Below are 20,613 nucleotides of genomic sequence, written 5' to 3'. Positions count from 1 at the left end.
ACATTAGGGACGTTTTTACCATTTAAAATATGGGTAGAGCGTTAGTAACACTTTTTTAAGGTAATACATAAATTGGTGAGGATAACTTTTGATTAAAACATGCTATTTGGGGAGGAGGACCTGGGACGAACTTTAGAAGACGCGGACTGGTCTAACATATGGCTCACATCTAAGTCATCTTCACCCAACATCTTAGCACTGGAGACAAATTATAAAGTCCTAACTCGCTGGTACCTTGTACCCGCTAGAGTGGCAAAATATTCACCTAATAACTCAGCTCTTTGTTTTCGAGGATGCCCAGAAATAGGCACATATTTACACATATGGTGGACGTGCCCAGTAATCCAAACCTTCTGGAAGGAAGTCTTCGTGATTGCATCTAAAATATTTAAAAAAATAATACAACCAGATCCATATTTAACTTTACTTAATCTAAAACCGGAATGGTTAACACTCTCTCAATTCAAACTAATGATCCAACTAATAACGGCTGCAAAACAAACAGTGGCCAAGGCATGGAAATCTCCTACATTGGTACTAGCAGAAACAATTCACAGAATGAATAATACAATGTCCCACGCTAAGATGGTAGCCATCGATCAAAATCAAATTCCAAAATTTGAAAAACTTTGGCATCCTTGGATAAAACAACAGTTCCTGTCAAACTTCAATGACTCTGTCCTGTTGCCATGGTAACAGATTAAATGACTTACAGAGACACCTATTCTAAGGCTTCAAAGAGAACTAAAAAGAATAATAAACTGACTAGCGGGACAACCTTGTGGACCATACCTCTGCCTTTCAACCCTTTTTCTTCTTTCTCTTTCCTTTTCTCCACCTTACGATTAAAGCTCATTATCAGAATTTATTTAAACTATATACACTCTATTTGTAAACAATATGTATAGTAGGTATAAATCATTTAAATACCTACAAAAGTAACTAAGGAAATTATATATATCTTTAATTTAGGTTTACGTGAACCCAATGTTTAATATTTGAAATTTCATGATATTTACCTATATAAACCCTACTGTAAAACAATGAGCTTACTTTATAGATCCTTGTAAACTTACTTTATGTATCTTTATAACATTGTATACTCAATAAACTTCTTTTGACAAGGAAAACATGCTATTTGAATAATTCTTTTTGCTACTGACATCTCTTGCAAAGGGGAAGTCAGGTGCAACATTTGGACATTTGGCTTTTTGCCAACAGGGTTCAAGTACTAATATCTCACTGACTGTAATAGATAGTGGGGAATTGTTTGCGGCATTAGTACTACCACAATTGAAGGCACTGTTTGAACCTGTTGGCATACTGCAAAAAGGAAAAAACAGACTTAGTATCTAATTAGAATGTTTAGAAAGAAAAAATAAATAAATATTTGTGTTATGGAGATCGGCTGGACCGAGGCTCCCTATAGTGTCCTAGCCCATACATTGTCCACGATGGGTTTAGCAGAGTCATGGGATGGTAAATTAAGGGTTAAATCTTACATACCACAACGCAGAAGTTGAAAGCTGTAGAGGCTGCGCACGCCGTAGAGGGTCAGAATACAAAACACGTAGTTTTAAAACAAGCAGAAAGCACGGAGGAAAAAAGAGGAAGTAGCTACGCAGTTAGTTATATAAAGTTTTCCTTTCATTACACAAGACGCCGGATTTAACACTTAAGATGAAATGCACAGTCCTTTAAATACAGACTTATTAAAGTCTGTCTTGAAAAAAAAAAAAAAAAAACTTTGATTGAAAAATCCCAAACAAACACCAGTATCAACACATTATCAAAATGATTTCTTAGGAAATCAAAGGGGAAACTTTTATAAAAAGAGGAAAGGGGGCAAGGACAAAGAGGGAGTTACATACAGAGAAAGAGGATTTCTTAAAGAAAGGAATCTTAAGGGAAATTGTCTCGCCTTATAATACTCCCAGTAGAAAAAGGCAAATGGTGACTATAGGTTTGTACAAGACCTAAGGGACATCAATAGACTAGTGGTACCGACTGCCCAAGTAGTGCCTGATGTGCCATCAATACTTACCGCCATACCATGTGATGCAGAGTATTTTACTGTGATTGATTTAAAGAATGTTTTTTTTTTTCATCCCTGTAGACGAGGAGACATGGCCACTGTACTCCAAGTCACCCTTGGGCCCTGGACTGCCCCTCATGGTTCTGTACTGTTGCAGTATGTTGGTGATTTTTTGATTTGTAGTTCTTCAGAGGAGGACTGCCGAGCTGATAGCCTATCTTTATTGAAATGGTTACATGTATGTGGTTACAAAATGTTTAAGGAAAAGTTACAATGTTGTAAAAAAAAACAAAAAAACCCACAGTTGAGTATTTGTGCTCACAAAAGGAGAAAGAAGAGTCAGTCATAAAAGAGCTGCGGCTCTGAATGGGTCTGCCCCGCCCACTTAATAGGAAGGACATGCTCACCTTCCTAGGTATGATTGGTTACTGCCGCCAATGGATACCTGACTGCTCTTTCAATGACAATATATTGAGACAAGCAATGTTTTTGAAGCAATGTCTCTGAAATGTCTGATACTGTAAAATGGTCTGATGAAATGTTAAATGTTTTTGCCATGTTTTGCCATGTTGAAATGTATAATGGTCACCAGCCCGAGCCTCAGGCCTCCTTGAATATGGCAAAATGTTTCACTTGTTTGCCAGGGAAAATTGCAGAACCATGGCGGGAGTACTGGCCCAGGAATATAGTGGGAGACTGCGCACTGTAGTTTTTTTCTCAAAGATGGTCCCGGTGCGCTCAAGCGTCCTGATCTATGGTGGTTGAGATGGTCACTTCTTTCACTCTGGGACACGACGCCACACTTCACATCATTTACAATGTGTCAATCTTGTTGAAAAATGTACATACACAGCACATGTCTGCTCAGAGTTTGAGCGGATATGAGGTGATTTTGCTGTCCAATCCAAAAATTTCACATTAAATATGCTTCTCTCACTGCAGGCCCAGCACCCATTTTAAACGCTCTTTTAGGATTAAAAAGGAGAACAGGATGAGGTTGTGCCATAATATGACTGCATAAACCTCATTCACCAAGACACATCACCCAGGTCCACAGAACTACCGGACACACAGAATGTTTTTGTGGATGGTTCTTGCTCTAGGCTATAGTACACTGCAGAGCATACATAGGCCAACAGACAGAGATAGCCAGGGGAAATGAGCAGGTCTGGCTGACCTTGCTGCTAAATAAGCTGCTATCTCACAGACAGCAGACATCCAAATTGTTATGCTGATACCTGTCCTATCCCCTTTTGAAAAGTCACTTGCAGATCTCCAGGATTATGCAACAAATTATGAGTTAAGGGACTGGAATGGAAAGGGTGTGTAGAGAGATCCAAGGTCTGGATTTCTCTGCAAAGAGGGGAAACCATGTATACCAACAGCAAGTGCATTCACAGTACCACGGAATAGGCCACGCAGGTATACAAGTCACGGCTGATTTCACATACAGGCCCAAACTAGGCAAAAGACAGGAATATCTTTTGATAATTGTGGACATGTTCTCAAATGGTCCAGCTTTTATAGCCAGGGTCTGCCAAGGACTTGGTAAAAACTCTCAAGATAGAATGGAAGTTTCACATTCCCTACCACCCTCCAGTTCAAGAATAGTAGAAAGGATGAACAGAACAATAAAAGACAAGATAAGAAAGGCCACAGGAGGAACCTTTGCCAACTGGAGAAGGGTCCTCCCAGCAGTCCTGGCAGAAATAAGTTTTTTTTTGAAGTTTTGATGAGTAGATTTTTCCCCACCCCATAGGCCAGAGCACCTTTAATGGTAGAAAAGGAAGATTTAGACTTAATACAGGAAGAATATGTAAGAAAACTGGTTGAAATATTGGATACAGTCAAAGAAATGTTGCTCGCACCTCTCTTTTTTTCTTCACAGGAAGCTACTCACCTCTTCAAGGAGGGAGACACCGTGGTGGTCCAACAGCTGAACAGAAATAAGAAGCAAGAGTATCCCTTTGGACCTCCTACTATGGTGATTGCAGTGATCAGAACAGCTATCCTGGTGGAAAACTGCTAGTCCGGGATCCATGCCAGCCGAGTGAAAAAGGTTGCACAAAGCCCCAAGAGCAGGAAGGAGATCCTTAATACAGGAAGCCCTCAAGCAGAAGTCCAAGCAGATGAAGGAGGAGTTCCTGGAAAAGCAGGTCCAGCCAGAGAAGATGACCTTGCTTATTTCACTACAGACTTCTGGCAAAACATTTTGCTTCCTGTTCCTGATCACCCTGATGGTGTTCCCGCCCACTTGGATCTTCACTAACTGTATTTGCCATCCTGAAGATTTGGGTGGCATTAAAAGTATTTGTGGAAACACACATACATAGGAGAACATTACAGTGATACCAGTTAGAAACAAGAGAGACATTGAGGATAATTTTGCTGATAAAATGCTTTTGCTAAAATTCAAATATGCTTATGCTCGGAAATCAGGATTTCAAAAATGTTGGATCTGTAGTAAACTGCACCTTAGCACTGTTAGGATACCCCTAATGGCTATACCTTTGAATATTACTCCCCTTTTAAAAGGAAAGATTCCCATTGACCTTTTGAATGTCAGCAGAAGAACTAATGACACCATTTCCTTTCACATCATCAATAGAAGTCATAATCCTACCTGGTGTTTCAATTTAGGGAATTCTACTAGAAATGCTCATACCTGTAGTCAATTAGTTTTGAACATTTCTAATTGTTATGCCCCTAGTGGGAAGTTTTGTTCTTTATATTAAACACACCAGGATGAAGTCAGAGTACGGGCTGATTTTGAAAAGATTCTTGCCTCTGAAGATGAAAGTAGTAAATCTGTACAGCATTTGTTTCAGGTTTTAGCAGCAGTTACAGCAGTAGATCAAGAGACTGCTGTGAATATGCCCTTCTCGTTTGGTAACCACACTTATGTTTGTTGTGGAAAGACTTGTTATCCCTGGATTCCACAAGAGGTCCAAGGCTGGTGTTACCTGACCTCACTGGTGCCCATAATGGGGGTGGTAGGTGATAGTGATGGGAGTCATTTGCTTGAAGCTAGTATACACCCAGGGTATCCATTAAAACATCGTAACAAGAGAGAGTTATTCCTTGAAAAGGATATGGCCTGGGCATGGTTCCCTTCCTGGGCAGGATGGGGAATAGATTTGATGAAAAGGTTAAATAATTATTTAGGAATTATTGATGAGATGATGGAAAAGAACTCTGATGACATTTCTAATCTTAATGTTGAAACTAGGGCTATTAGAAAACAACTAGAATTGCATGATTTAGCCATTGAAGGCATGAGTTCCGCCCTTACAGGATTATGTGAAATGACTGAGGATTATGAATGTTGTACTTGGGTACATAATACCAGTATAGAGGTACCAGATTATTATGATGTGATAGCTTAGCATAGAAAAGAGGTGGCCAAGCTGCAACAAGAGGCTCGCAACATAGCCCAGACCTTGAGTCCTTTTGTAAATTTTAATTTTGGATTTGGAGGTATAATCTCTTGGATAAGGGATATTCCCATCATTTTAATCATTATTGTGTTCTTTTTCCTTTTCCTTTATCTTGTGTACAAGCTTATTATGTGCCTTATTAATAGAGCCACTCGCATTTCAGATCCCTCATCTCCCAATAAAACTTATCTCAGTATGTATCATCAGAAGCAAGCTGAGAATATCGCCATGATAAGGAAGTGAGATCATACATATATATATACATGTGTGATCAAAGAGGGGATTGTAGGGATATTTTAGCTTGCTGTCCTTTATTTTAGCTATAAGAATATGTATCCATCTTAGAATAATATGTATATGTGACGTCTATCAAAAGTTAGTTTCAAATCCTTGTAAATAACATGATTTCCCCGAAATGACGCATGAAGGTTTTTGCTTGTTGATAGTTTCTGTATGAAGAAATCATGTATTATTTTTAGGTGTTTTTTAAACATCTGATGTATACGTAATGTCTGTAAATTTAGCATATATTAATGAAGGGGTTGGACTTTTGTTGTGATGTCATGTTGGTTATATAAGTGAAAATAGGGAAGTAAAGGATTGGATCATTTTGAATTGCATGCCTTGTGTGTGTCATAATTTCTTGTCGGAATGATCTCCAGATCTGAATGGGTTTTTGAGGTACACTCTAATCAGGATATCATACGAGGGTTCACTTGCTTTTAGAACATACATGTACCCCAACACTGCAGGTAATTTTTTTTTTTTTTACTGAAATACAAATCACGTTATACTTACCTGCTCTGTGCAATGGTTTTGCACAGAGGAGCCCTGATCCTCCTCTTTTCAGGTCCCTCACCAGCACTCCTGGCTCCTCCCATTCATTCAGTGCTCCCATAGGAAGCCATTTCCGAAGGGGCACTCCTGAGCCAAGCTGCCTGCATCCAGAGACACGCTCCCTTTTCACAGAGTTTGACTGGCAGTTGGCTCCTGTTGTTATGAATCTGCCCTGTGAGGAGAGACACAGCAGAGAGACGCTGCTTTCGTGTACAGCACTGGATCGCGATGGGGCTCAGGTAAGTATAAAGGGGGCATTGAGGGAGCTGGATACAGAAGTTATTTTACCTTCGTGCATAGAATGCACAAAGGTAAAAAAAGTCAGCCTTTAGAACCAGTTTAACCTGACCTTCTATTCTGGTGAAGTTTTTCCTAACAGGAAGTAAGGGAAATTCTCCAACGGCAACACATGCAAAATGGGAAGGCTTAAATCCCCATCAGATTTGTGTCTGTGTTCCTGTTGCAAATGTTCCCACATTTTCTGCCTAGTAAAACTTTTGTCAGCAGAACAGGAGCTGGGCATTAATATCTCTAAAGGAGCCCCAGATAGCACTTAAAACCCCTCATTAATTCCTCTCCTTCCCCTCTTCAAAACTTGAAAAAAAAAAAAGTTTCTGCCATACATTTTAACTGTGTGCAGTTTAGTGGATACTACATGCTCTAAGGTGGGGCCCAGCAACTCATAGATCGCAGCCAGTTGACTGGTAGATCGCAGTTTGGTGCTTGCTGACTCGCCACCCCAGAGCATCAGAGTGCAATTCAGAGGGACTACTTGTAAAGTTAGAGCTGTAATGAGGACTAAGGGAATAAGAGCTGCATAAGCCGATGCCTCCTCTGTAGTGCTGGCTCCTGTCCCATGCGGAGTGATACCAACTGCACTCCACTTCTTATCCTGGCTAGTGGTCTCCAGAGTGGTGCCAGCAGCAGGAAAGAAGAGCTCTTCAGGTCAGTGTGAAGCAATACACAGGGCATATTAGTATAGGGCTACTTTCACACTGATGCGCTGCTGTTTACCCACATGGTGGGTACAGTGCACCTGCAACTTTCCTGCGGATTTGCCACTCTTAGCCATAGACATCTAATATATCCTCTAGGCTTGGTACGCTTTCTGAAAGTGCACCAAAACTCCTGCATTCACTTTCTGCATTTCAGAAAGTGCACCACACCTGCAGGTCAGAGAGCAGCTTGCAGCATCTCACATGTGAACCTGGCATCAGAGTTGGCCTGCATGTTTACTTGGTAAAATTTAACAGACATGTAAACAGAAAATCAGGTAGAAGCCCTGCAAATCTGAATAAATTGATGCCTGATGCTAAAAAGCTGTGAAGGCCTGATGCTGATCTTGACTAGACTTGAGAAAAAACAGGATGCATCCCATAGAGAGTCTCCTAAGATGGAATTTCCTGGCCTTGAAGCACCATGCAAAGTATGCGTTCCAGGAGTGACAGTAGACTTTGCGAGAAGTAGACTTCCTAGTCTTCAGGAAGGTAGGGATTACCAAAGCCTTTTGTCCCTAAATATTTGGGCTTCAACAGCTATGCTTTAACAGTCAGTGACTGAGAAGCAGGTAGAAAAGGCAAGTCATAAATTGGGTAAAACTGATCCTACAGAGTCACCAGAGCGTCCACCGCAAAGGTTCAAGAGTCCATGGGCCTGGGGACAAACCTGTCCAATTTGTTGTTGAATCTGGGTGACAGAAGATCCATCTCTGGTATCCCCCACCTGTGGCAAAAAATGTGGAACACCTCCAGGTGTGAGTCCCAACTACTCAGATACAGGCGCTGATGGCTGCCACCTGTCCACCTGCCAATTTTTCACACCTGAAATATGGACAGTGGACAGGGTTGGAATATGCATCTCTGCACAAGTGAGAATCTAGTCCACTTCGATTTGAACGGTGCAACTTCTGATGCCTCCTTGATGGTTTATGTAGATCACTCCTTTGGCACTGTCTGACTGAATTCTGGTGGGATGACTTTACAGATGGGAGGTCCAGTGTTGAAAGGACAACTAAATTTCATTAAGTTCCAGGATGTTTAATGGGAAGTCCAGCTTCCTCTGATAATCAAGTCCCTAAAAAGGCATCTAGGACTTCTATCCAGCCCAAAAGCATTACATAGGCTGTCAAAACTTTCCATCTCTTTGGTTTCCCTGGCTCCAGCACCAGGTTGGAATGCCACCTCAGCCAAAGTTTGGTCTTGTAGGTCATACACATAGGGTGGTCCAAGGACCCAACCTGTTTGTCCCAAAATATTATATTGCAATAGTCTGGACTCAAACTGGGCATACAGCTCTGCTTCAAAGGAGTACTAACAGGCCCAAGACCTTCATGCAGGCACAAATTGAGGGTGAATCCTGGCACTGGAGGACCCAGACCTAAGAGCCGACTGACAGAAGTTTGTGTTGGGGCAGGACAATCCTGGACAGGACCATGTCCAAAGTCAGGCCCAGGTAGTCTACTCAGTGTGTCAGTTCCAGTGATCACTTCTGAAGTTTGAGAATCCAACAGAATCACTGCAGAATCTGCTCTGCTTAATATTGGCTGACAGGGTTAGGGAGGAGTGATTCTCCAACTGGAGATCGTCCAGGTATCCTATAACAAAAATCTCCCAAGAATGGAGAATGCAGAGCTAGGATCATTGCAAGCATCTCAGTAAAGACCTAGGGGCCGATGGACAAGTCAATGGGAAGGGTGACAAATCGGTAGTGCAACCTGCCCACAGTAAAAAAAAAAAGATAGTGTTGTTGAGGTGGAAAGATGGGACAAATAAGCATCCCTGAATATCAATGGATTCCAGAAGATCTCCAGAAAGAAAACTTTTATGCCTGTGGTACCAAATTGACAATTTTCAGATCCAGAATGGACAGACAGCTTCCATTTGTTCGGGAACGGTGAACAGGTCCAAGTAGAACCCTCAAAGCATAACTAATTTAGGAATGGGTGAAGAACACCTGAGACTGGAACTGCTAATCAGTAGCATAAAGATCTGCCTGTCTTTGTGGAGAAGGAAGCAAATTTGGGAGCATAAGGCAAGGAGGAGGGGGAGCCTGCAATTCCAGTTTTAGCCCCTGAAAAAAGTGACTCAGAACCTAAACATCTGAAGTTTCTTTGGACCGGAAGGCTGATAGGTGTCCTCCAACTCTGACAATTGGGTGCCCTCTCATTGAGAAGAGGGCTTGGAGCCAGACTTGGCTGGCTTGGAGATCTATGTGTCCTGATGAAAGTGTGTTCCTGACTTAGACTTGGGGCTGGAGTCCTGAGGGATGAAAAAATAAACTTTTCCTAGTCTCAGTTGTATAAGGTCTATCTGCAGGAACATGTGTCTTTTTCTGGGGGAAGAGAGTACTCTCACCCCCTTACTCTCTTTGATGTACTTGTCCAAAGGGGACATTACGGTACCACCATTTGAGTCAACGGATCCTACGCAGATGGATAGAGAGGAGGCGCATTGAAGAAACCAGCTAAGTGTACTTGCTAGGCCATTCACGCAGTACTGTAAGGTCACGGATAAAACTGGCTCTAACAGCAAGTGGATTGGGAAGATCTTAACAGGTTTGGGCAATATTAGGGAAACCATGCTGGAGACCTTGGAGTGAGCTGACACAGGCTGCTCTATCGCTAAACAAGAGTATACCAAGTCAGTAGGGATGAGCCGAACACCCCCCTATTAGGTTTGCACCAGAACTTGCGAACAGGCAAAAAATTTGTTCGAACACGCAAACACCAACAAAGTCTATGGGACACGAACACGAATAATCAAAAGTGCTAATTTTAAAGGCTTATATGCAAGTTATTGTCATAAAAAGTGCTTGGGGACCTGGGTCCTGCCCCAGGGGACATGGATCAATGCAAAAAAAGTTTTAAAAACAGATGTTTTTTCGGGAGCAGTGATTTTAATAATGCTTAAAGTGAAACAATAAAAGTGTATCTATAGTATGCCTGTAAAGGGGCGCATGTTTCCCGTGTTTAGAACAGTCTGACAGCAAAATGACATTTCAAAGGAAAAAAAGTCATTTAAAACTACTTGCGGCTATTAATGAATTGCCGGTCCGACAATACACATAAAAGTTCATTGATAAAAACGGCATGGGAATTCCACACAGAATTCCCCACAGGTGAACCCCAAACCAAAAAAAATTACGTGGGGGGTCCCCCTAAATTCCATACCAGGCCCTTCAGGTCTGGTATGGATATTAAGGGGAACCCTGGCCAAAATTTTAAAAAGAAATGGCGTGGGGTCCCCCTCAAAATCTATATCAGACCCTTCAGGTCTGGTATGGATTTTAAGGGGAACCCCGCACCAAAATTAAAAAAAAAAAATGGCGCGGGGTTCCCCTTAAAATCCATACCAGACCTGAAGGGTTTGGGGTTCCCCTGTGGGGAATTCCCATGCCGTTTTTAGCAATGAACTTTTATGTGTACTGTCAGACCGGCAAGTCATTAATAGCCGCGAGCAGTTTAAATGACTTTTTTTCCTTTGAAATGTCATTTTGCTGTCAGACTGTTCTAAACACGGGAAACATGCACCCCTTTACAGGCATATTATAGACACCCCCCAGGTAAGAAATTTAAAGGGATATTACACTTTTATTGTTTCACTTTAAGCATTATTAAAATCACTGCTCCAGAAAAAACGTCCCTTTTTTAAAACTTTTTTTTGCATTGATCCATGTCCCCTGGGGCAGGACCCAGGTCCCCAAACACTTTTTATGACAATACCATGAATATAAGCCTTTAAAATTAGCACTTTTGATTTCTCCCATAGACTTTTAAAGGGTGCCGCGAACACCCCAAATTGTTCGCTGTTTGGCGAACTTGTGAACAGCCAATGTTCGAGTCGAACATGAGTTCGACTTGAACTCGAAGCTCATCCCTACAAGTCACTAATAGCAGCAATGGTATCCTTTAGCTTTGATAAGATCTCAGTCAAATGCATCTCATACCAATGCGATTATTAGAATTGGAAAGGCAATCTCCCTTGTCTACCTCCACCTTAGGTAGCACATTAGCTGCCATAGCATAATTAGTGATTCACTCAGGAGGGGAGACTGAAGGCTGTCATTTTTGACCCTTTATCTAAGGCCTCCAAAAAGAAACAAGATCATGTCCATAAAATCAGACATGGTGGCAGTGGAGTTTCCAGAGAGAGGCAGGAAATCAGACTGAAAGATAGTTATCAAAACATAGGGTACTAGGGACCACTATCAGTGTTAAGGATGAAGCCTTCTATACCAGGCACTGTAGGCTACTGAATCTATGAAGAGCTCATTGTGCTGTACTACGGGAGCCAGGAGTCCATTTGCCAGCCAAGAGAGTGCACCAGAGTAACAGAAGGCTGGAAAACACTATGCAATTTTAGAACAAGGCCAGTGCTCCTGCTCCACAGCTGCAACATGGCATTTACCATGTCAAAGCCTGTGCTCCACTACAGCCAAATGGCTTTGGAGCACCAGCAAACTGGATCAGAGAGGGGTGCAAGCCCTTTAACTTACTATGTCAGATGCCTTCTTATTGTGCCAATATGAGCACCCACACAGGATCCAGGACCCTAAGAGCCATTGCAGGCCAGCCACGCATCTTCTCCAGGTGGAGCCTGGGTATGGTCCCCCAAGGCGTAGCCAAGGAGTCACCAATCTGTCAGCTGCAGTGTCTATGGTGCCGTCAGGAAGCTTGATAGAAAAATCTTGAGAAAAAAACCTCTGCATAAAAGCAGTAAGCTTTTCTCAGTAGAAAAGACTAGTTTTGGGTGGATGTAACAGAATAATTGATCTTCTGACCTGTTATATTACTTAGCAAGATCTCTCTCATGTTGTGCCAGTTAATATTTTATTTTATTTTTCTTTATTTCAGGTACTTATATAGCACCGTCAATTTACGCAGCGCTTTACATATACATTGTACATTCACATCAATCCCTACCCTCAAGGAGCTTACAATCTAAGGTCCCTAACTCACATTCATACATACTAGTGACAATTTAGACAGGATCCAATTAACCTACCAGCATGTCTTTGGAGTGTGGGAGGAAACCGGAGTACCCGGAGGAAACCCACGCAGGCACAGGGAGAACATGCAAACTCCAAGCAGGTAGTGTCGTGGTTGGGATTCGAACCAGCGACCCTTCTTACTGCTAGGTGAAAGTGCTACCCACTACACCACTGTGCCGCCCATAGTTAATAAGTGTTTCTTAATAGAATTCCCTCTCTCTATTCCTTGGCTTAATAGAATTCCAGGACAATATAATGAATCTTAAAAATGTCCCTATTCTGACTAACCTATGTAAGAAAAATCTGTATACTAACTTTGTTCTGGTCACATGATCTTCCTTGTGTCAGCCAGGGCTAGCTGCAGGAGAGAGGAGAGAGCACTCGCCTACTGCTGGCAACGCCAGAGAGTGGTGTTACCCATAGGTTTACTATGGCCCATTTGTTGTCAGCGCTCCCTCTTTTCTCCCCTGCAGCCGCCGCTGATGAACACAGGGGAGCCGAATCTTGTGACTGAATTGGAAAATAGGTAAGTAAACGGAACTTTCTTACACAGGTTAATCACCATAGGCTTTAGGAGTGGGGCGGAAGCACTTTTAAGATTAGTTAGGTTTATTCTGGAATTCTATTTTAAAGTGGATGTAAACCCGATTTATGAAATTTGAGCTGGGCACATATATCTGCAGTGTTTTCTTATCTCTCTGCAAAGCACTAAGTTCTATGGTTTTCCCCTGCTCCATTCCTCTGTTATCAGCATGATAAGTTCTAACAAGTTCTCTGACATGTGATAAAACCATAAAAATGTGAAAAAATGTGTCACCGGCGCAAAAATATATCAATCTATAATTTTGTGTAGCTTTACCTTTTGCAGTTATAAATCCCCCAACAATAATGTGGGGTTAAGCAATGTTACAGTAAAAGGTGTAACTGCCCTAACCCTAAATAATATATTTATCTTACCACATATCAAACACAATCTTTATCAGATCTATCATCAAGAATTCAAATAAAGTGCTTATTTAGTGAACTGCAATATTATAAAGAAAATAATCCTTCTTAATCAAGAAAAAATAATAAATAAAAAATCATCATGTGTTTAACAAAAGACAAAAAACAAGTTTTTTGTCTTTTGTTAAACACATAATTTTTTTTTTTTTAATTATTTTTTTCTTGATTAAGAAGGATTATTTTCTTTATAACATTGCAGTTCACTAAATATGCACTTTATTTGAATTCATAATGATGAATCACTGATAAAGATAGTTTTTGATGTGGTAAGATAAATATACTATTTACACAAAATATATATTTATATATATATATATATATATATATATATATATATATATATATATATATATATATATATATATATATATATTATACCTTTTACTGTAACGTGTGATAAAACCAGGCTGAAATTTGTGTCAGGGCGGGTGCTAGAACTAGATTAGCAGACAGCTGGTCTATTCACAGCACAGCTCTGCAAGTCTCTGCCTATGTGGAGGAGGGGTGTGAGCGTTTTCTCCAATCAGCTGTCTCACAGTGTATGGCAAGGCTCCCCTCCCCTTGCTGGAACAGAAAGAGAAAATTCTAACGCTTTCTAAACAGTATATATAGCTGAAGACAGAAGATATACATGTAAAACTTATGTAGGGAGATTTGTTTTATCTCTGTGTATCATCTGAGGCTGTTCACTTACAATAAAACTTGGGACAATCAGCGCAAAGTAAACAGTGAAAGATAAATGCAAGCTGGACACTACAGGATTCACCAAGCCTATGTAACAAACTAAAAAAACAAAATGAGTGCAGCGCAAATAATAAGGTATAAAGAAAGTCTATGGATTCAAAGATAAAATCTCTCGTAATAAAGCCAGTTCTTCTATGTGAAACCTCGATTGTCTCCCCTTAAACACATGTATGTGCTTACCAGATAGGGTGGACCTCTTAAGTTACAGGAGGTCAAACGGGCATGGGTTCCATATGGGCTGGATGAACGCTGCACGGCCCCTCTGGAAGTCCTCTGTGGTTACCGAGAAGCAGCTCTCCAATACGGCAGTAAGGCAGATGAAACCTCCAGTGCAGTGAGGAATGCAGCAATCCCAAAGATGAAGGGAAAGAACTCAGATAGGGTGGACCTCTTAAGTTACAGGAGGTCAAACGGGCATGGGTTCCATATGGGCTGGATGGACGCTGCACAGCCCCTCTGGATGTCCTCTGGGTTACCGAGAAGCAGCTCTCCAATATGGCAGTAAGGCAGATGAAACAGTTGGGTGAGGAGGAGTTGTGTGGAAGACACCTGTCTTGGAGAGCTGTGAGTTTTGCTGGGGCTGCTAAAATAATCAACAAGGACTGTTAAAACCTTGGTATAACTACCCATCCACGAACTGTTTCATCTGCCTTACTGCCATATTGGAGAGCTGCTTCTCGGTAACCACAGAAGACATCCAGAGGGGCCATGCAGCGTCCATCCAGCCCATATGGAACCCATGCCCGTTTGACCTCCTGTAACTTAAGAGGTCCACCCTATCTGAGTTCTTTCCCTTCATCTTTGGGATTGCTGCATTCCTCACTGCACTGGAGGTTTCATCTGCCTTACTGCCGTATTGGAGAGCTGCTTCTCGGTAACCACAGAGGACATCCAGAGGGGCCGTGCAGCGTCCATCCAGCCCATATGGAACCCATGCCCGTTTGACCTCCTGTAACTTAAGAGGTCTACCCTATCTGGTAAGCACATACATGTGTTTAAGGGGAGACGATCGAGGTTTCACATAGAAGAACTGGCTTTATTACGAGAGATTTTTTCTTTGAATCCATAGACTTTCTTTATACCTTATTATTTGCGCTGCACTCATTTTGTTTTTTTAGTTTGAGGCTGTTCACTTCACTGGGTATATGGAGTGTTTACATCCACTTTAATTCCCCTGTTTGGATTTTCATTTCTTTTACATTATCTAGAATATGTCAGGAGATGTCAAAGTTGAGTACTGTCTATGCTGTTTTCATGTGCTCTAATGTTTAAATTTTCAGGACAAGCATTAAGGGGTCTATCACCTTCTCCCATGTCCAAGCAGTATTGGTACACAAAAGTTTAACAAACTGCTGTGGACATAGCATTTTGCTAAATCTCTGTGTATTAGTACTGACTGGGCTTAAAAGAAAAGGCTAGACATCTGAAAGCTTGTCCTTAAACACTGCAATTAAAAAAGTATCACTGAGAGTACTTAATTGTGTTGTTGTCGGTGCCACGCAGTATCATTAAGCATCATGTAGAGAGGAATCCGCGTACTCAAAAAAACAGATCCTGTCATTGGAGCTTCCTAAAAATATAAGGTCAGCAGTGATTTGTCCAACCAACATAATTTTTTCCTAAAAGCCTTGTTATGTCCATAATTACCCAGCCCTGCTCATATTGTAGCAAAGCTATTAGCATTTCAGTGGTCAGTCCCATCCCTCCAGAGGTTCAAGAAAATAGACCACAGTGGAAAAGTGCACTGTCGTTCACTGCAATTTATCCTAATGATGAATCAGGGGAGCAGAAATATGAAATGCAAAACTCACAGTTCATCTAGGTCAAGAAATATAGATGATTAAATTATAGTAAAATTTATCAGGTATGCTACTTGTACTGTTGGTTGAGGGAACACTTTGTGACTAATCTGTCATTATTTTGTACAAAAGAAGTACACTTTTTCCATATAGTTAAAGATCGCCTTCACTTCAGCTGATTACCAGATATGCTGCTCATGTATTGAATGAACACTCTGTGATTAATCAGTCATTATTTTGTTCTGAACCATAAGACTTTTATCATCAATAAAGATTCCTTTCATTTTCTATTCTGATGACAGTAATCAGCAAAACAGAAAACTATAGGAATTTCCCCAGGCTGAGCCAAACAGCAATAGCAACATGAGAAGATCTTACTTTTCCCATAAAAACTAAAATATAAAGTTATATCTAAAATTACATTTTCATCTCTACTGCTAATCCACTAGATTATGCATTCTATGACTGTATTTGGAAAAGACATAACCCCATTAATTTAGCTCATTTAAAACCTTAACTCTGCTAACTAAAGGTGAATAAGAACCTACAGCTTCAGCAGTTACCATTATTGCTCATTATGATGAAAAAAAAAATGAATAAAGGATCACCAGGTCTTAATGTCAAACAATACAATTCCTCTACCCAAAAAAAAAAAAAAAAAATGAAAGCTGTCATATGGGTCTGTCCCTTTCCTCTATTGAACTTTGTGTACAGAATTCAATTTTTGTGGATCAAAGCGCCAGCATGTCTCCAGACTGAGGTTTCCAGATGCCTAATAAATTATCCTCATAAAAATTCACAATACAAATGAAGCATGAGATACTGGGAGAGTCCACTTCCAATGCCTTGATTGGTTAATTCATTTGCGGAGCCATAAGAAATGTTTCACAAGGACTGAAAGATCCAGTCTCTGTTCAGTTAGTCAGCTACTCTGATAGAAGTCTATTATATTCTATGAGTATCTAAGGTAGCAACCCCAATAACAACCAGCCATGAACAGATGAACTCTGCTCAAAATATCCCTAAGCTTTACTGTGGAAGGTAATAAGCCAAGGGATGTAGATCAATGTATAACCTCCTGCTGTGGTCATATAGAAAAAAGTTAACTTCTTCCCACAGAAACTTTTTGGGTAAAATCATAGTGGTATGGAATACATAAAAAAAATGACAGAAATAGCTAGCATTACCCATATGCATCCCTTAAAAAAAACACATTTTGGTCATTGTTGTATTACCCATGTGAAAACATCAGCTGGGCAGGGATTCCCCTCATTAGTCATGCCTGCAACATTAATATTCATATGAGATCAACCCAAAATAGTTCACTTCAGTTTAATAATTATATAAATTGAATCTGTAAGCTCCTGGGTGCAATAATGTAATTCCAACCATTTACTGATTACCCAAAACAGATATTTCAGACAGATCTTCACTCTAGCAGAGCTATGACCACCTGAAAGCTTGGATTTCTAACCAAGCTACTGTCACTGATTCCTGAATGCTCCATATATCCTCATGGAGAAATCATAGGGTGTAGCTAAACATGATAGAAGCAAGTAGCTTTTGCTAAAAGTCAAGGTTCTCAGCCTGTTATGAATATGCTGATGAGACCTTCCCACCAGTGTTCCAGATAGTAGTAAAAATCTATCAGGCGATCTACTCTTGTCCAAATCTAGGCAAAAAAAAAAAATAGCTCTTTAGTGTTTTCCATATGATAACTCCTTGTGAAGCATTTAAGTGTATATAAACTCTAAAACTATTTCTCTGTATGTTTGAAACCATGCCCCACTATATACAGGAAACTTTAACAAATTGTTTTCTTGGGAATATGTTGAAAATATTTCTTACTTGCAGATCCTCAACCTACAGTGTGTGCTCAGTGACTTTCAGCTTTTTGGCTGCCTATCAAGTAGCTTGCATAGAAGGGTAACAATGTTGCTGCAAATTCCAAGGTAGTGACTTAGTGTTGTCAGTCTGCAACAGGAAGTGCTGTTATTGGTAGGATCTCTTTGCAACAGATTCACAAAAAAATGATTTGCTTAAGAAAAAAGTATACAGTAAAGCATAATTATATACATACTGAAAAATAGATTTAGGATTTATATACACATTAAGAAACCAACATGGATTAGAAATCACTTCTACATACAATGTATCTCTCTAAACCAAAGGCCCATGCATCCCTTTATATGGCACCAGAATTATGCACTATATCTTATTATAGTATGGCTTACCCATTTAGTGATTATATCTGCACCCTCTACTGCTGATCTTCCCCTGAAGTAGCACAAAACAATAGTACACCAGAACAGGGAAGTTAAAATAGGCATACCTTGTAGACATCCAGGTCTCCACAGTGGAAGTCAAAAAGTGTATAGAGTTCATTAAGCATGGTAATAACTTGCATGGGTGAACAATGGGAACATATTGCAGTGAAGCCTACAATGTCAGAAAAAAGCATTGTCACATTGCTAAATTTCTTGGCTTGCACAGTCTGCCCTTGCCATAACTGCTGGGCAACTTCACCAGGAAAGATGGAAAATAGAAGGTCAACAGTTTTCTTCTTCTCTTCCTCCAAAGCCTGATGAGCAAGTTCAAGTGTACCTTTCAGCTTCCCCAGCCGCTTCTTCAGCCCATCTTGTGCTCTGGCTTGTTCTCCAATCAGTACAACATCTCTCAAGGCATTATGGATGGGGATGTCTGAAAGGTAAAGACCACGTCCTGTAAAATCCTCTAGCCGATCCACACATGGAGACCCCAGGAATAAAATGGCACTGGATTCAAAAACATAGATCATCTGGCCTTTCAAATTCATTGTCTGTAAATACAAGACAAAGACATTGTGAACAAAGTGGTCACCAGTATTAGATGCCCCAATTTTTATAACCATCCTAAATGAAAGGTTATTTTTCCTGTCAGATATGCACACACTCCTGGTGGATGCAGCCACTAGGAGTGTAAGTAAAACCCCCTGTTGTCAGTTCCGTATGATGTACAGACCTGGCAGCAAAAGATTTAAAGCCTACATTAAGCTAAAAAATAAAAATAAAAAAAATCAACACAAGGGACTTTACTTACCTTCAGTATTATGCATCCCTTGTACTGCCATGCCCTCATTAAGATGAAATCTTCTTCCTCCAATGCCTTTCCCACCCCTGCCATCACAACCTTCTGGTGAGGCGGGGTTTAATACAGCTTAAGTAGCTGTCACAGGCTCTCATCAAGGGAACTCAACTATGCTCACACTTTCTGGCAAGATCCGCCATTCATTGAAGCTATACTACGGCTTTTATGAATGGAACAGGATCTAAGAGTGATGACTGATAGCAACGACCACTCCATTCATAGGTCACTTTTCATTTATAGAAGCTTTAGTATGGCTTCTATGAATGGAAGATCTGGGTGGAAAGGGCTAACTCAATTATAAACAAGGTGACCTGACTTGTGTGTCATTGGAACTGCTCTGGAAAAGTCACCTCATAACTGGTGTGAACGGGTCCTAAGAACATTTTAAGCAACTACAGAAAATACGTGTTGATCTTGCCAGAAATGCAATGTCCTTGTCACTTACTGTGGGCCCAACTGAAAGCAAAAACAATGCTATTCATTCTGTGAACTATTATTATCACCACCACCTATGCAATGAAGATGAACAAAGGCAGAAATATGTATACCCCAGTTTGGGTGGCAACCATGTCTCCCACCATAGATACAGTGCAGGAAAAGTGTGTTATTTGCAACATTACTAAGTGAAAATAAAGGAAAAAATCTTTAAAAATGAAAACAAATGCAGCCATCACATCGAAGAACTGATAAGGTGCAACATATTCAGTTTTGTTTTTTCAGTTTGGCTATATTTTAAAGCACTTGCAGCCCAACTTTTAGGCTCTTACGTCTTCACTTCGAAAGTCCTGCTTTCTTCTTTTCACATAATTACAACACTTTGTACTGTGCATTTTAAGTGCCTCTTGGATTGTGTGTTATATTTATAAATAGTCTAATTTTGAGTTAGGAAAAATAAAATAGGGCAGTAGACCATATATTTATAAAAATCAAATATTGTAAACATTCTATGAAAATTATATTTTATAGACAGTAGGAGTTCCAGTGAAATTGGTAAGACCGGTTGAAATGAGACTTAATGTGACCCATTTCAATCCTCTCGTAATCTCTATTTTTGCTCCCTTTCTTCTTTTATAGAATGAATAGCAGCTGTAAAGATGCTGGAAAACAAATACTTTCAAATATATCATCATCCCTCCACTTTTATTTCTTTCTAGTTGCTGAAGTCAGCAGACAGAAAACAAAATAATAAATAATCCCAGTTAATAGAGAAAGCAGGGGTGAAGGAAGCCAAATTGAAATTAAAGTGGATTTTTACATTGAGTTTTCACAGCTGCTATCTAGGGATTGCTTGGGGGTAACATAATAAAGAGAGCAAAGAGTTTACAAGCCTCTATGCATCGGTACTATTAAATGAGATAGCGGAAGAAATGGCATGTGTCACTTTAAAGAAACAAAAGTGACATCACTAAGACTTCTAAACAGATCTCTTCTGAAAGCCAGCAGCCCTATTTCAAACACAACATTTATGTCCTAATGAACAAATTTTCATTAATTTTACATTTACAATCTCCATACACCATATTGAACCTTGCTTTAATAAAATGCAATACTCATAGAGAAACATGTGGCTCTGTAGAGGTCTTTCCTCTCTATGAGTCAGAGAAATACAGACAACAAACAGACAGCATGACGTTTTGAGCTT

General features: G+C 40.3%; 1 protein-coding gene across 1 annotated transcript in view; it reads right to left on the bottom strand.

Moving 5' to 3' along the window:
* Positions 1-20,613, bottom strand: part of GUCY1A1 (guanylate cyclase 1 soluble subunit alpha 1) — a 104,194-nt gene that overhangs the window by 18,407 nt on the left and 65,174 nt on the right. Inside the window, exon 6 of the mRNA XM_073605615.1 lies at positions 18,178-18,663. Coding sequence (XP_073461716.1) covers positions 18,178-18,663 — 486 coding nt within the window. The remainder of the gene's footprint in view (positions 1-18,177; positions 18,664-20,613) is intronic.

The sequence above is a fragment of the Aquarana catesbeiana genome, linkage group LG01, assembly GCF_042186555.1.
Source record: "Aquarana catesbeiana isolate 2022-GZ linkage group LG01, ASM4218655v1, whole genome shotgun sequence".
Taxonomy (NCBI): domain Eukaryota; kingdom Metazoa; phylum Chordata; class Amphibia; order Anura; family Ranidae; genus Aquarana; species Aquarana catesbeiana.
Note: the sequence above shows the minus strand (reverse complement) of the source record. Positions and strands in the feature narration are given on the sequence as shown.